This window comes from Mustela lutreola, chromosome 9 (genome assembly GCF_030435805.1).
Source record: "Mustela lutreola isolate mMusLut2 chromosome 9, mMusLut2.pri, whole genome shotgun sequence".
Classification (NCBI taxonomy): domain Eukaryota; kingdom Metazoa; phylum Chordata; class Mammalia; order Carnivora; family Mustelidae; genus Mustela; species Mustela lutreola.
In genome coordinates this window covers 34,075,116-34,091,221 of record NC_081298.1, presented here as the reverse complement: position 1 = coordinate 34,091,221, position 16,106 = coordinate 34,075,116, and the positions used below count along the sequence as shown (strand labels likewise).

Below are 16,106 nucleotides of genomic sequence, written 5' to 3'. Positions count from 1 at the left end.
CCCCAAGTCTTGGGGAAGTTCCAGATAAGTATGATGTCCTGAAGAGAGAAGGCTATGACTCTTCCTGGAGATGCTCCAGAAAGTTCCAAGCTCTGGTGTTCCCTGGTGGCTAGAAACAGCAGAATGATTTTTATTTCCTCCCTCTGCTTAGCCCCTGACAGATGCACTAATCAGGCAGCATTAAATGTCTAAAGCCATCAAAAAAGACCAGAAAGAGGGGCTAGGATAATTCAGAATAGGGCAAATCAATTCTTAAACAATAGAAGAGTTGATTGTACTTCATTACTCTGCAATGACAAGTTACCCACCGTGTCAACACCCTCTCTTAACTTCTTTGTTCAGCCTGGTAGAATTTCTTTTTAAATTCCCAAGTAAGAAGCATATCTGAAATAAATCCACAGGTCCTCATCTTCTACCTATAAGCTTATGAAAGTGACTTTTGATAAGGTCCGGTAACCCAAGCTAATGTTCTTCTGTGCACTGAGACTTCTAGGCCTGGGGGTAAGTCCTCAGCCCCATACTTTCTCAAGATACTTTTTAGGAACTACATGACCAGGGGAAGAAAAAAGTATAGCAGGGTATGCTTAAAAGCTGATCTCTAAATAGAATTCATGGCACATTACTAAGGTGCCATGAAAGTCCCACCGTCAGACTCTTTTCTGTTGAGTTTGTGTTTTTTGTCAGGTTGGTTACCTTGGTAATGACCCCATCATGGCATCAAAGCACTACCATGGAACTGTTCCTGAGCTAGACCTAAAGGGAGATGGAAGGCGGTGGCAGCAAAAGGCTCAAGAAAAAAAATTATGCCATAGAGCTTCAAGGAAAGAAAATATAATGGTGTATTTACAAACACAGTATTTTTTTTATTAATGGATTCTGACTTGAAAGGAAGTATTTTATATAAGTGCAAGCAGGATATGGAAGGTAGAGAGAACCAGCCTTTGAAGAGCTCCTTGAGTTGAATCTATTTCCAGCATATTATTTCACAAACCTTTCTAAACTGCTTAATATATATATAAATATTCACTCATTTCATCCTCATGATAACTCTGTGAAGTGGGTAATACTTTTACGTCCAATTTATTGATGAGAAACCTAAGGCACGTACCTTGCCTAACGTAACACAGCTTACAAGGGGATAAAATGGAACTAGAACCCAGGTAGTCAGGCTTTGTGTTCTGTGCTTTAACTACTATGTTATCCTGCTGTAGAAGACACCATACATAATCTGGGAGAAGGTAAATAATAACAAAAATATCACCATTGCCATCATCATCACTGGAGAAGGAGCTACCTTCACTTGAGCACTGACCATCTGTTAGGCACAGATATCCTACGAGAAAAATCCCTTCCTATTTTCAGTTGAACAAAACTGAAGCTTAGAGAGGGAAGTCGCTTGTTTGAGGTCACAGGGGTACACAGTGCGAGTGCTAGATCCGGGCCCATGGCGGGGAATGAAGAGAGACAGATGGTTGGGGGGTAGGACTGAAGCTGTCTATTCCCCTAACTTTCCCAACACTGGCCCGAATGAGGGACACAGATGATGAAAAGGAGAGGGTCTTGCTTCCATGGCAGTTAGCTTTATCTGGCTCCTGGATTAGTCCTAAAAATAGCACTGAATGTGAGCAAGGAAGAGTTTACCCCCCCCATGATTTACTTATCTCTCTAAAACGTGTGACTTTAATCTGTTAAAAGAAGCTGGGCTCAGGCAGGACAAGTGACCCATCTGGCAGAGGCGTGAGGATTAGCTCTTTGATTTGGATTTGTCTGTCAAGGTCTAAAATTCTTTTTCAGACTTCATTTACATTCTAAACTCTGCCAGTGATTTAAAGGCTTCCTCTAGCATTTTTATAACTCGTAAGTCTGACTTTAAGGAAGAAAAATAAAATAAAACAGTAAACGTGTTATGCCAGTGTGAGGACCAGAGAAATGCTCAACAGAAGATGTGACATTATTTTGTGGGTTAGGGAAAAAGAAAAACAAAAAAACAGGTTAGCTTAAAAAAAAAAAAAATTGCCAAACACATGCAAATAACATCTTACAAGGCCTACAGGCACAGAGAAATTTCTACGAATTCAGTCTTGGAAGACAGATGGCCTATAAATCCACACAAAGTCATCACACAGTCGAGATGGGCAAACTGGACAATGAGTCTGCCACCTAGCATGGCCACCAGCCTCATTCTGTGGAGCCAAATGCCAATTAGACAGGATCTGGCACTCAAATGCTTGGATGTCACTGGGATTAGGTGGCTGAGAAGCCATTCAGCATTATTCAATCCCCACTCTTAAAGTCATGATACCAGAGCATGTTGGAATGCTACTGGTCCAATGGTTTAACACCTCCCATGTCACTTCCAAGCACAGCACAGAAAGGCTATTCCTTTGGCTCATGCTGCTGCAACCTTTGTGCGAGGTCTGCTAGACCAGCTCAGAGAAAGTAAGTGCAGATGGCTTGACTATGCCATGGCTCACCAAAGTCTATTTGTCTGCTTTCAGAAATCATCTATTAAATGACCCCTTTTCAAGAACCTTTACTTGGGCACAAACTTTCCTATGGCACTTGCCAACTAACTGTGCTTTTGTAGAGGATATGTACTTGGCCGGTTTCTTTATCTGTTTTCCAACCCTGGAGTCCATGTTACAGACTCTCATTCCATCTCCATTGAAAATCTGTTCAATTGCCGTAAGTATGTACAAATACAAGTCCACAATACTGTGTGACAATGTCCACGAAATGACTACATGCTCTCAATATCCTTTACGGATGAAGCTCTCACCCAGCTGTCCTGGCTTTCTGAGTCCCCAGAGTTTCCCTTGCACTCAGTTGAACTTGTTGATGTGGTTTGCGTGAAAGTTCTTAATAATAACACCTAAATTTGAGTTAACACTTTCCGTTTATCAAAATGTTCTCACATCTGTGAGTTTATTTACTCCTCATTGTTCTGTTTGGGAGATAAGAGAGAGTTTTAGTATTTAACATGACAGAGAAACAAGCTCTGCCCCAGTGAGATGAAACAGTCCTTTTAAATGGCTGTGGTTAGGTAAGGACAGAATCCATATTAGAACCTTAATCTCTTTGTTTGTTTTTGTTTTTGTATATTTGTTTTACAGAACTGCACTGTATTTATCGAAAAAAATCCATGAACAAGTGGACCCACACAGTTCAAACTCATGTCGTTCAAGGGTCAACTGTACACATCTTTACCCTAGAACCTTGAGCTCTTAGACACAGACATGGAGTCTTCACGCAGGAGTTTTGTGAGTCCTGATGTATTGTTAAGGGTTAGAGGTTCTCTGACGGCTGGGAACAGTTTGTTACATTTTATTAGTGTGGTGTCATATTGCTTTGTCAGAGGAGATCCTTTTCAATGGTTTCTGACCATAAAGCAAAGGAGGCAAAATGTTCTAGATTCCTAAACAGAATGTTATGTTCCATGGTCAGGCTAAATGTTTGCTTTTCTTTTTCTTTCTTTCTTTTTTTTTTTTTTTAAGATTTTATTTATTTATTTGACAGACAGAGATCACAAGTAAGCAGAGAGGCAGGCAGAAAGAGAGGTGGAGGCAGGCTGAGCAGAGAGCCCGATGTGGGGCTTGATCCTAGGACCCTGGGATCATGACCTGAGCCAAAGGCGGAGGCTTAACCCACTGAGCCACCCGGTGCCCCTCAACATTGGCTTTCTAAGGGCAAGGACCAAACCTCACATTCATTTATATTTCTTCCATTGTTTAGCATAAGGCCAGCCCAGAACATGTGCTCACTTATGCTTCTGGATGAGCGCCTTATAGAATATTATCTCTTAGTGCTTTAAATGTCTCAGCATTCCTGAAATATAGCTCGACTGTCACTTTCCTCTTTGAAAGCCTTTCTTTCTTAAAGCAATTCCCAGAACTCCCCAGAACCTCAATAAATAAAATTTCCCCTTCCCTCCAAGCTTCCTTCACACTCAAAGGACACTTAACAGACACTGACTAAATGAATGGAGATGTATTACATTCTATCTTGTATTATAGCTATTTGTATATGTCATCTCCCCTCCAAGTTAGAGTCTCCTTAAGATAGACTTTATCTTGATTTTGTTCCACTTCCTTGTAGTTCTTAAGTCATCTGGGCAATATATGTTTGTTTGATTAAAATGTCCATGTAGGGGCACCTGGGTGGCTCAGTGGGTTAAAGCCTTTGTCTTCAGCTCAGGTCATGATCCCAGGGTCCTGGGATCAAGCTCCAAATTGGGCTCTCTGCTCAGCGGGGAGCCTGCCTTTTCTTTTCTCTCTGCCTACTTGTGATCTCTGTCTGTCAAATCAATAATACATAAAATCTTTTTAAAAAATAAAATAAAATGTCCATGTAATTAAGTCAAGTATGCATTAGAATAAAGAAAAGTTCAGTGAGCACCAGGTACCTTGGAGAAGTTCCTTGAGATGTGGAAGGGACTGAAAGTGTCTGAGGGTTAAGGTTTCCTAAAAGCATCCTCAGTGACTATGTTTGGGAAACTTCTAGAATTCACTCCCGTATGGGAAACTTCTAGAATTCACTCCTGGACTAAACGCCAATTATGCACATGGATAATTCATTTGTTTTACAACCTTATTAGCTGCCTTCCCTTCCTTATTCTTTCTTTCTTTTTAAAAAGATTTTATTCATTTATTTGACAGAGAGAGAGAGAGAGATCACAAGTAGGTAGAGAGGCAGGTGAAGAGAAAGGAGAAAGCAGCCTCCCTGCTGAGCAGAGAGGCCAATGCAGGGCTCGATCCCAGGACCCTGGGATCATGACCTGAGCCAAAGGCAGAGGTTTAACCCACTGAGCCTCCCAGGGCCCCCTTATTCTCCCTTTCTACTGGATCATCTCTCAGACTCTCTGTACCTGAATTCTCCCAGAGTTGGCCCCTGAGAGAACCCAAGAAAAGACGAATTAGAGACATTAGTATGAAGCATCTTTGGCTTATTTTCTACATCTCAGGTAGAGAAGGCTGATTTTGTCCATCATCCTCAGTTAAGGCTTCATCTTAAAATAACGTTCCCTACTCTGTTTTGCTTTCACACTGGAGTCCTGGAGACCAGGGTGATTTAGAGTTAAGACAGAGTTCCTAGAGAATCTCTATAATGAATTAACAAAATTATTGGCCCTTCTCAGCTTCCTGACATTATTTCACCCATTGCTGTGGCACATTTTCATTTTACTTCAGCTGGTAAGTGTGAGGGTAAATAGTCCACATCTCACCTCCTCTGGGTTCCTTGTAGACACACTTTGTTTTCCCTGGAGTTGGTTCACTCTGCATTTGATGTCTCTCTCCCACTTAGTACAAGATAAACTATTAACAGTAGTAGACTATGGGTAATGCAGTTGTTGGGAGCCAAATGTGTGTGACATTGTTGCCTTTCTCCAGAGCAGTGTAACCTGGCCAGGCTATTCCTTTCAACTGAGCCATAGCCCCCTGGTGAGAAGAGGGAAGGTATCATAGTCAGCAACTGGTGGTGCTATGTTCTAATAGGAAGTAACCTCTGGGGGAAAGGACCTATTATTTGCTTTGTCCCAACAGCTCTCACATGAAATGGCAAAACACCTGGGGAAGAAACAGTTGGCTGAGGGAAAGAGGGTTTAACAAAATCTAGCAGTCTGGGGTAGACCAGGCTATGAAGCTGACGTCCCCACACCTTGGAACTGGCATTCGAGTTACTCTTTGACTATTTATAGCTTTCCTGATTGGTTGTTTTCTGAACAAAGGCCACTTCAGCTGTGAATGGACATGGCTGTGACTTTCTGGCTAAAGCTGTGCTTCTCAGCAGACACTGACATCACTGAAAAAAAACTCTGGAGGAGAAAAAAAATCCCAGGGTTCACGGGCCAGATATATGCCTCTCCTCAATCCTCGGCCTCCTGGGAAAAGAGGAAATGCAATCAAGGAAGGGAAAAGGGAAGCAAGTTACCAAGTCAGCTAATGAACAATGGACCTGTAATGGCTATCTTGAAACAATTTTTTTTTTTTCTCATTTTAGCCAGTCTGAAATACAGAGAAGTCTATGAACATAGGAAACACAGAGTCAAGAGGAGCTTGGAATATACTCACAGATGATAATGTCATTCTCCTGTGACCTTCCACAGGGGCCAGAAAGTCAATATGTGGAGTTTAAATGGAATCTTAATCAATAAAATACTAAAGTGGCTTTCCAGCCACTTTCCCAGTGTAGTAACTTAATTAAAGCATGAAAAGAACTGGCTACGTCATCCAGTTTGCCTCTGCCTTTGTCTTTTGGGAAGAAAATCTCTCCCATTTGAGTTGATTCTGTATATTCATTTCAAATCTTTTATTTATTTATTTATTTTGGTAACGCTACCTGGGTAATCTCTATAAGAATATTTAAATGGATGCCATCTTAATTGTGAGGCAGATCTTTAAACCAGTCAATACGCCCTCCAGATGAGTGGTTTTTAAACCGAGCATCCTGAATCTCCTGGGGTTTTGGCGGAAGGGCCTGCCAAGAATGAGGTGAATGGGGGAGACAGCTCCATGCCTCTCTTCAGCCAAAGGGCTTTGAAAGGTTTTCCCTACACATTGGCCTTTCCTGTGAGACTTTCTTAGAAGAAACAAACACAAGTAAAATAGGTTCTATCAAAGACAGGTTTGAAAATGACTTGTGGGGATGCCCACTGCTAACTTCTAAATAGCTGACTTTTATCTCTTTTCTTAGGAAGTCCCGGGGGAGGGTCCCAAGTGGGTCTGGAGTAGAAGGGAGGACTCTGTACTGGGGCCCAGAAAATATGGTCCCAGTCACTTTCTCAGCTGCCTTTCCTAAGAGTTTGGGCTTAATTGTTAGGAGAGAGGAGAGCCCATGAATTGAGGCCACCAGCCAGGCCTTTGTGAATGGTAACAACAAAGACATTTATGTTATAGATCAGAAGGGATGAGCTAGGGGAACTGCCTTTTTCCATGCTTTTTCTCGCAGTGCTCAATTCTGATTTTGCAGGGCTATTTATGAAAAGTGCTTATCTTTGAGTTCTTCTAAAAGTAGGTTTTGAGATAAGGATTTGAGTGCCAGTAATTTGTTTGGGAGGCAAACCCAGGAAATAGCAGTGAAGGAGTATAGAAATGGGAAAAGAAGGAAAGGCGGCTTAGTAAAGCTACAGTTGTGGGCAACTCTAGGGGAAGTTCTAGCTTGTAGTGGAGCTGTTGACTGTATTAGAACAATGAATACCGAGGGATGTGGGAAGTGTAGCTAGGTCTGTTAGTGAGGGTATAATCACATTTTACAGATGAGGAAACTGAAGCTCACGCAAGTCAAGTCCTTTGCCAGAGATTAACCGGCCTAACCATGAACACTTTTCCTCTTCCTTTAATTATGGCTTGTTTGATCTCTCAAGGTTAAACAGCAGACATTAATAAAAATAATCATGTTTTTAGTAACTTCTGCTTCCTACCCACAAATGGTGCTGGGAAAATAATGATTTTTTAAAAATATACTGGGAAGGGGACACCTGGGTGGCTCAGTGGGTTAAAGCCTCTGCCTTCGGCTCAGGTCATGATCCCAGGGACCTGGGATCGAGCCCCACATGGGGCTCTCTGCTCAGCAGGGAGCCTGCTTCCTCCTCTCTCTCTACCTGCCTCTCTGCCTACTTGTGATCTCTGTCTGTCAAATAAATTAATAAATAATCTTAAAAAAAAAAAAAAAGAAAAAATCTACCGGGAAAATTAAGTGATGAAGTAAGTAGTAAAATTCTAGCATAAATCTTCACCTCTTTAACTATAATTCCCTCTTAATAAAAAAATATATAAATGAGTTGACTGAGTCAGAAATGAATATTAGTGCACACATAGGACTGGGCATATTTTTTTTCAGTCTTTATCATCAGATAATTCTAATTTCCTATCACTTGCAATAAGTTAAATAAGTCACTCAGCCAAGAGACAGCAACATTCAGGAATGCCTCTGCCCAGTGCCGTGAATTGGAATTCCAGATCTGTACGTGGTCTGAAATAATTTGGCATAAATACCAATGACCACTTTTCATCAGTTCAAGTCAAAAAGGTCTTGCGGACAGCTATAAACACATGCGACCTGCCTATCATAAGAAACTTAATTTACCCAGCATTTTCTTTAAAAAATGAGAGGACGAGTAGGTGGGATGGGTCAAAGTGGTTAAATGGCTTCCTAAGGTGAAATAAACAGTATGGGTGAATTATTGATTTCTGACCCAGGTTTAGTGGAATCAGCTCTTCTTATCTGCCTGGGCAGGCAATCTTGCTCCTGGGAAGCACATCTGGACTGAATTTCAGGGGATCACATCCCTGCCACTGTCAGTCCAAACCATGTGGTTTAAGTAGTGGCCTCTTCATTGGCTCAAGGGAAAATCATGTGACGACCTAAGTCTGTCCAATTATTACATGCTATTCTACAGGCCACAGAGATCCTCCTTCAGCAGTGACCTTGTGTGACTTAAGCCAGGCTGGGGTTTCTGGTACTTTTGATGGAAATATGAGTAAAAGTAATCTCAGTATTAGAGTTGCTGGTGGCTTTCTTGTTAATTTAGGAGAGTCTGCCCAAGCCAGCCTATTGCACGCGGTACAGAGAAAATGATTGCAGATGTAGAAAGACAATTCTGATGACATCATTTGAGCCCCTGGATCCAGTCAGGCCTGAAGTCATTAAAACCTTACAGTGTAAACTCACTATTTTTTGTAGTGCAAGTGCTTGACTTAAGCTTTGATGGCTGAGGCATCCATTTCAAAAAGGCATCCACTTCAAAGACAATTACCTTGAATAAACCCATTGCCAGCCACATGACTATTAGGAAGCCAGGACTCTTCCACTCGTCAAGGCTCCTTTGATTTATTCATTTATTTTTATTTATTTATTTATTTTTAAAAAGATTTTATTTATTTATTTGACAGAGAGAAATCACAAGTAGGCAGAGAGGCAGGCAGAGAGAGAGAGAGGAGGAAGCAGGTTCCCTGCTGAGCAGAGAGCCCGATGCGGGACTCGATCCCAGGACCCTGAGATCATGACCTGAGCCGAAGGCAGCGGCTTAACCACTGAGCCACCCAGGCGCCCCAAGGCTCCTTTGATTTAGAAGGTTTGGTTTAACTTCAGTAACTGGCCATTTGGGTCACTTGTCTTCTCTCTTCCTGCCCTTATGTTTTTATATTTCACCAATAAAGAGTGAGCCCATGGAACACTAGGCATACCGGCATGCTCCCTTTCACTCTCTTTCTCTCCCTACAAGTGACCGCCATGTGTGGTCCCAGATGCACTGAGTAGTTTCCAGGTCTTATAAATAATAAGCATCTTGGGACGCCTGGGTGGCTCAGTGGGTTAAGCCTCTGCCTTCAGCTCAGGTCATGATCTCAGAGTCCCACATCGGGCTTTCTGCTCAGCAGGGAGCCTGCTTCCTCCTCTCTCTCTGCCTGCCTCTCTGCCTGCTTGTGATCTCTTTCTCTCTCTCTCTATGTCAAATAAAGAAATAAAAAATCTTAAACTATATATATAAAAAAATAATGATAAGCACCTTTTTCTCTCCAAGTTACATGGTGGTTGTTGATGAAGGGCATCCTACAGTCATAATAAGAACCATAAGGGTCAGTATAACAACATTGGTTATTTTTTTTTAAGGCTTTTTATTTTTTATTTTTTTGACACACAGACAGAGAGATCACAAGTAGGCAGAGAGACAGGCTGAGAGAGAGAGGGCGAAGCAGGCTCCCCGCCGAGCAGAGAGTCTGATGCGGGGCTTGATCCCAGGACCCTGAGATAGTAACCTGAGCAGAGGCTTAACCCACTGAGCCACCCAGGTGCCCCGACAACACTGGTTTTTGAAGCTGAGACCAACACAAAACACTCCTTGACTTTTTGCTCATATGCACCAACAATAAATTTCTTTCTGTGCTGCAGTTAAGTTTCTGTCATTTTTCTACTGTAGGAGTTCCACCTAATACTACAGGTTGGAAGAGTGTCAAGCCCCGGATTGCCTCTAGAACACTCTGGGTGCATCTTGCCATTGACAAAAATGACATAATATAGTTCAATTGTGTAAGTATTTAAAATAAGTATCTGGAAAATACAATAGGTTTTTTCTGGTACTGATGTTACTATTAGCGTAGGTCTGTTTAAAGCAAAAATGCTTGCTCTACCTCAACTTCTATTTGCTTTGTTTAAAACCAAATCAATTTGCTACTGTATTTTGAGTTCATTTTAATTATTTATTTATTTATTTATTTTTATTTTATTTTATTTTTTTTTTAAAGATTTTATTTATTTATTTGACAGACAGAGACCACAAGCAGGCAGAGAGGCAGGCAGAGAGAGAGACAGGAGTTAGCAGGCTCCCCGCAGAGCAGAGAGCCCCATGCGGGGCTCGATCCCAGGACCCTGGGATCATGACCTGAGCCAAAGGCAGAGGCTTTAACACACTGAGCCACCCAGGCGCCCCTCATTTTAATTATTTAACTATTAATTCAGGCAGTACTGATCAAATACTAAAAGAGATGATATGGTTTCATCTAGACGATTTAATTGCAATAAAGCAAGGGAACTTTTGTACAAAGTATTATAAAAATTGAAGAGAAAGAACTGATTTAAAAAAGGAATGTAGCTAGAAACATCTGTTAATATCATAATCTGTTATATTAATTCAATTGCTTAACAAATACTCATAAACACCTGCTCTTCACAGAAAAACAAAAATGTGATCAGACTCAATGTTTTCTCTGGGTTTGGTTTATTAAAATGAATTTTGGCCTTCCTTTACAGACATAACAGTTCAATGTAATCTGTGGTCTGTTACCTGGGATATCAATTTCTTCTTTTCATGCTAATTTTACTCATTGCCTTCCTTCTGAAAGGTGTAAGTGAGTAAAGAAACCAAACAAACTCCCTTTGGGAGACATTCAGGACCTTTTGGAAGAGGCTGGGGTCATTGTGTATTCCTGTGTTAAACATGGTTTAGCATTACGCATTTTGTTCCAGTGCAAACAACACAACGGATCACGGCATTTTGCAATGTGTGATTTTTCAATCATAAAAATTAACGAAACTCCCTTGAGAACAGTATTTTCTGCAAGAAGTTCAAATTTTTCTTTGTGGAGCCTGAACATATGCACATTTGGCCTTACACTGTTCAGAAACCCTGTGATTGTTTATCACCAATACAGGCGTCTTCAAAAACAAGAATTCCAGCATGGAAATGGGGCCAACCTGCCAATGACAGCAGGCCCGCAAGGCATCAAAGTCTATTATTCCTTCTGTTCTTTCATTTCACAAATCTATGTTTAGTCGACTAACCTATGGTCAGTTTAAGCATTTTGATGTTTGGCCATATTGAAAAATTTTCACTTAATTTTAGATTACCTCCTATGTAAAAATTATGTGCAGTGCATATGAAAACTAAACATTAGCATATGGCAACTTTGTGTAAAGTTTGTTTGTTTAACACCTACTTTAAAAACATAAGTTTCTTCATATCAGAGAATATAGTTATATTGTTACATATATACATTATGGATGCATCTTAGTCTTAGCAGTATATAACAAATATAGGCAATATGGAAGTATCTTTTTCAGAAAACTGAAATTGAATTCGTGGGTCAATATAACCAATGCTTATGCACATTTGAGGAAATAGTCAAAATGAAAGTAGCAGAAAAATTATAATGTAATATACTGATTTTCATCTTCTAATTTATTCTAAGTATATTTCTTATTATAAGTATAATACAATGTAAGTATACAATGTAAGTATATTATGTTGTAATATACTTATTATATGCTACTAATATCCTACTTATTTTCTTTTGTGTTTATTCATCAAAAAGTATTAACTAGTTGACTGAAAGTTAAAAATTCTTTTCTCAAAGATCATCTTAGTATGAATATTAGATAAGTCATTTGACCTCAAATTTTAGTTTGCTTCTCTTTACAAAATAATAATGTACATTTTGAAAGTCATATAATGGGACACCTGGGTGGCTCAGGGGGTTAAGCCTTTGCCTTCTGCTCGGTCATGACCTCAGGGTCCTGGGCTCAAGCCCCACATTGGGCTCTCTGTTCAGCAGGGAGGCTGCTTCCCCCTCTCTCTCTGCCTACTTGTGATCTCTCTGTCTCGTTGTCAAATAAATAAATAAAATCTTAAAAAAAATTTTTTTTTAAATGAAAGTCATGTAATAAATGAAAACTAATTTCCTTGTAAATCTGTATGTCATCATATTGAAAGTAAACCATACTTTCTTAAATTCCACTTTGTTTGATTTTACTTGTAGCTATGTTATAAATAAGAAGATATGAAAGAGAGTTTTTGGGGGCGCCTGGGTGGCTCAGTGGGTTAAGCCGCTGCCTTCGGCTCAGGTCATGATCCCAGGGTTCTGGGATCGAGTCTCGCATCGGGCTCTCTGCTCAGCGCAGAGCCTGCTTCCTCCTCTCTCTCTGCCTGCCTCTCTGCCTGCTTGTGATTTCTCTCTCTGTCAAATAAATAAATAAAATCTTTAAAAAAAAAATGAAAGAGAGTTTTTGGAAAAATCCTAAAGTCAAATATCAAATGTGAAAAGCAAAACCAAATTTAAAAATTGATTTTCCTCTTTGTATAAAAATATTATTAAAACTCATAATTACTAGCAAATTGAGCTTTTAACTCAGCAATTTCTTAGTCCTACAAAGAAAGATTTCAAAATCGTTCTCCTTTTGACAATGAAACAACACAACACAATAAAACAATTTTCTCAAATATCTGTGCTCACATAAACAGACCCAAAGCAGCAAACAAAATGACGCTCGTGTTTATTTTCTTTTAAGAGTTTTTGAGTTAAGAAATGAAATCTGTGATTTAAAAAAAAAAAATCACACCAGGGCTGACATGGAGGCTTATCATCAGTTTCATATTAAGTTGTGGAAAAACAAATGAAACGGCTATTTTAAATGTACCTGAAATTTGTGTGCCTGCTGTAATTATGAAATTCATACCTAGTGCATCTCTATGATAGCACCAAATAAACTCGCAAATGCTAAGAGATATCATCTTAATTTTCCATTAGAGTCAACATGGGTTCGCCAGGGTTATAGAATGTTACAATAATCTGTCACAGATTTCTCTCTTTGTATCCTCTACTTCCTGCATTTGATCAGAGAATGGCGGATGGAGGCATCATACGCTGGCTGAGGAATGGATTGTTCATAGTGTGGCGTGAAAAGGGGAGGAAGCGGCAAAGTTTAGGCTCTGAAGTGCCTCACTCGTTTCACAAAAGCTATTTGTTTCCTTTGTGCCATGGGCTGTTTCCGGAGGTCTTGTTGGATTTCTTATATCATCGTGTTAGTTACATTTGGTGAAGTTCAGATTTCAAGTTGTGCCAGTGAAATCTGCAAGGAGTTACTCCCTGCATAACACTAAGGAGAAATGCCACCTGGCTGGGGATGGAAGGGTATCAGGATAGGTAGGTTCAAGGGGGTGTGAGCCTAGTGATGCCAACATACACCGATGAGTCATCCGTTTCCTTTGACGGGCCTCACCTCCATGGCAGGGATAAGGATGATGATGACAGCAAAGGCAAAGTGCTTGACCATGAAAATGAACAAAAGCCAAAAAAATTTCATCTGTGAGTTCCCAACTAAAAGCATGTAGGATAAAGTTAATGGTAATATTTTACTTTTATACTTAATACATTCATTTTTGTTTTCATTTAGAGGACTAATTCCAGAATAAATACAATGGGTTAAAGGGCATTTTAATCTACTTTTATGATAACCATCCTTATTAATGACGAAGAGCTTGCTAGAATTATTTCTGTTACTTATGATCTGCCTTCATATTAACATGCAATTTATCTTTCTTAATAATTGCTTAATTGCATTTTATTTTCCTCCCTGTGGAATAGCTAAGCAATTTATAATAACAGTGATAACACGCTAGTTTTCTCAATGAAGATATATCAGTCCAGGTGAGACGTGGTCTTAGTGGTAAAAGGAAGCTAAAGAGCTGATTCAGGGATGTGATGCCACGTGGAAATGGAAACTCGCAGCAAGTAAATCATTATGATCTTATTTTGGCAATTTATTTCTCCAGAATCAAAAAAACATGAATTTCTTAACTTCCAGGAAACCGAGAACTGTCTTTCCGATATTGATTTTTAGACTAATGATTTTTTTCTACAAACACTGACTTTTTTACATATAAAAAGCCAAATTTTACATTTTCCTAAGTGAAGAAATTCATCAGTAGTGTAAACTGGAATAAAATAAGGGTTAGCTTTAGAGATTTAGGTTTCGTTTTAGAGATTTAGAGAAAGCTATGGGTCATTTTACAGAACTTGTAGAAACAGAGCCAAAAAGGCAACCTTTAAATGTTTCTTTTTTTTAGAGAGAGCGAGAGAATATCCCAGAATGGAGCCCAACATGGGGCTCAATCCCACAATCCTGAGTTCATGAGCCAAAATCGAGTCAGATGCTTAACCGACTGAGTCACCCAGGTGCCCCCTGAAAAGGCAACATTTAAGATTTCCTGTATGAGAAATATGCATTCAGTCACTGGGTAAATTTAAGACAAAATGAATGATTAGACATTTAAAAAATATGTTACATGCATATATATACATAACAACAACAACAGCAAAAATCACATGCCTAAATCTAATTGAACCACTAGTGACTTAAGACAGAAAGGAAAGCAGGCATACAAATGTGGGAAACAGATCTAACCAATAGGGGGGTGACCCATTCTCAATTAGAAACCCCAGCTTCCCTACAGTGTGGGGCAAAGTGGACTGACCTTTTTTGGCGAGACTATTGTTGGGTTCATACTTCTCAATCAATACTTGGACTTGTTCTTGCTTTAAAGGTGGGTAAAGTATTTCATTTAGCCGGGGATCTCGCTGCTTAAGGTTGATAAAGTCCATCATCTGATCAACAGTAAGGTATGGTTTGCTTTTGGCACCACTAAAACCAATTAAAAACCAGAAATTAGAATACTGGTCCACCAAATGTCATTCATATATTTGCACTTAACTATAGGGAAACAAAATCCTCCCACCCCTGGTAAGCTATCTGGACATTCCCATCTGACCTGGAAAACGTGTGTTTCATCATCACAATTGCTGCATTCTATGGGGTGCAAATATCTTTTGCAATCCCTGCCACTAAATCTCAATGCCCTTGAAGTATATCAGATGCGTAAGAGAATCCACAGTAGGAAAACAGTGCATCTTCTGTGTAAAGCTGCACCACTCTCAACTGAACACAGCACATATAGGTTGTTTTTTGGATTATGACATTAACCTTCTGGTTTGGTCATCAAATTCCCACATCCCACCTCATCATTTAGAGATCTATTTATTACACACTACTTAAAAAAAAAAAGTAAACAACCTGGGTACATTTTTATTTTCATTAAGTTATGCTTCAGCAAAAATCTGTAAGTCTTCAACATAGTGTGATTCAATTTCCCATTTCAACCCTGTTGACAACCCAAAGCCAAGTTCAACGGTACAATTATGACTGATGCTCAAAACATCATTGATAGCAATGAACATCACAAAGTGAGTATATCCAGTGTCATTCTTAGCACTGTTGGCCTGTCTTCCACATTAAAAAAAAAAAAAAAAATCCTTATTTTGTTGATCTATTTTGGTTGATTTTCTGTCACCCTGTGGATTTCAGTGAACTAGGAAAGGTGAATGGCTACTGCTCTGCATTTACCCTGGCGTTTTGGCTTGTTTCTTTTCTTTTTTTCATTTTTTTCTTTTCTTTCTTTCTTTCTTTTCTTTTTTTTTTTTTTTTTTTAAAAGAATGGCTATATATTTTCTAAAATAAAAACAAATGACTTTCCTCTGGGAGGGTGCTTAGCAATCCAGAGTTCTCATTTCACTAATGTGTGTCCAAGACGTAACCTGACTGGTTTCCCGGTCAGAGATCTTCCTGCATCACGTGTCTCCACTGAGCCAAGATGCTCTATTCTAGCTGTAATCTTCAAACTATGCAAAGTCCCCCACGGATACTAAAACACCAATACCCAGCAACAGATCATGGCGAACATCCACTCATTAAAAGCAGTGGTTGCCCCTCTGGGGTAGGAATGTTGATTGTCTCCAACAAATTACACAGAAGCATTGTTGTCATACACAGTGCCCGAAGAG

The 16,106-nt window shown here is 39.7% G+C and overlaps 1 protein-coding gene across 4 annotated transcripts in view; it reads right to left on the bottom strand.

Moving 5' to 3' along the window:
• The window catches only part of PLCB1 (phospholipase C beta 1), a 682,758-nt gene that overhangs the window by 200,252 nt on the left and 466,400 nt on the right, over positions 1-16,106 (bottom strand). For all 4 annotated transcript variants that reach the window (XM_059133978.1, XM_059133980.1, XM_059133982.1 and 1 more), the window contains exon 9: positions 14,744-14,910. In XM_059133978.1, the coding sequence (XP_058989961.1) occupies positions 14,744-14,910 (167 nt within the window). The remainder of the gene's footprint in view (positions 1-14,743; positions 14,911-16,106) is intronic.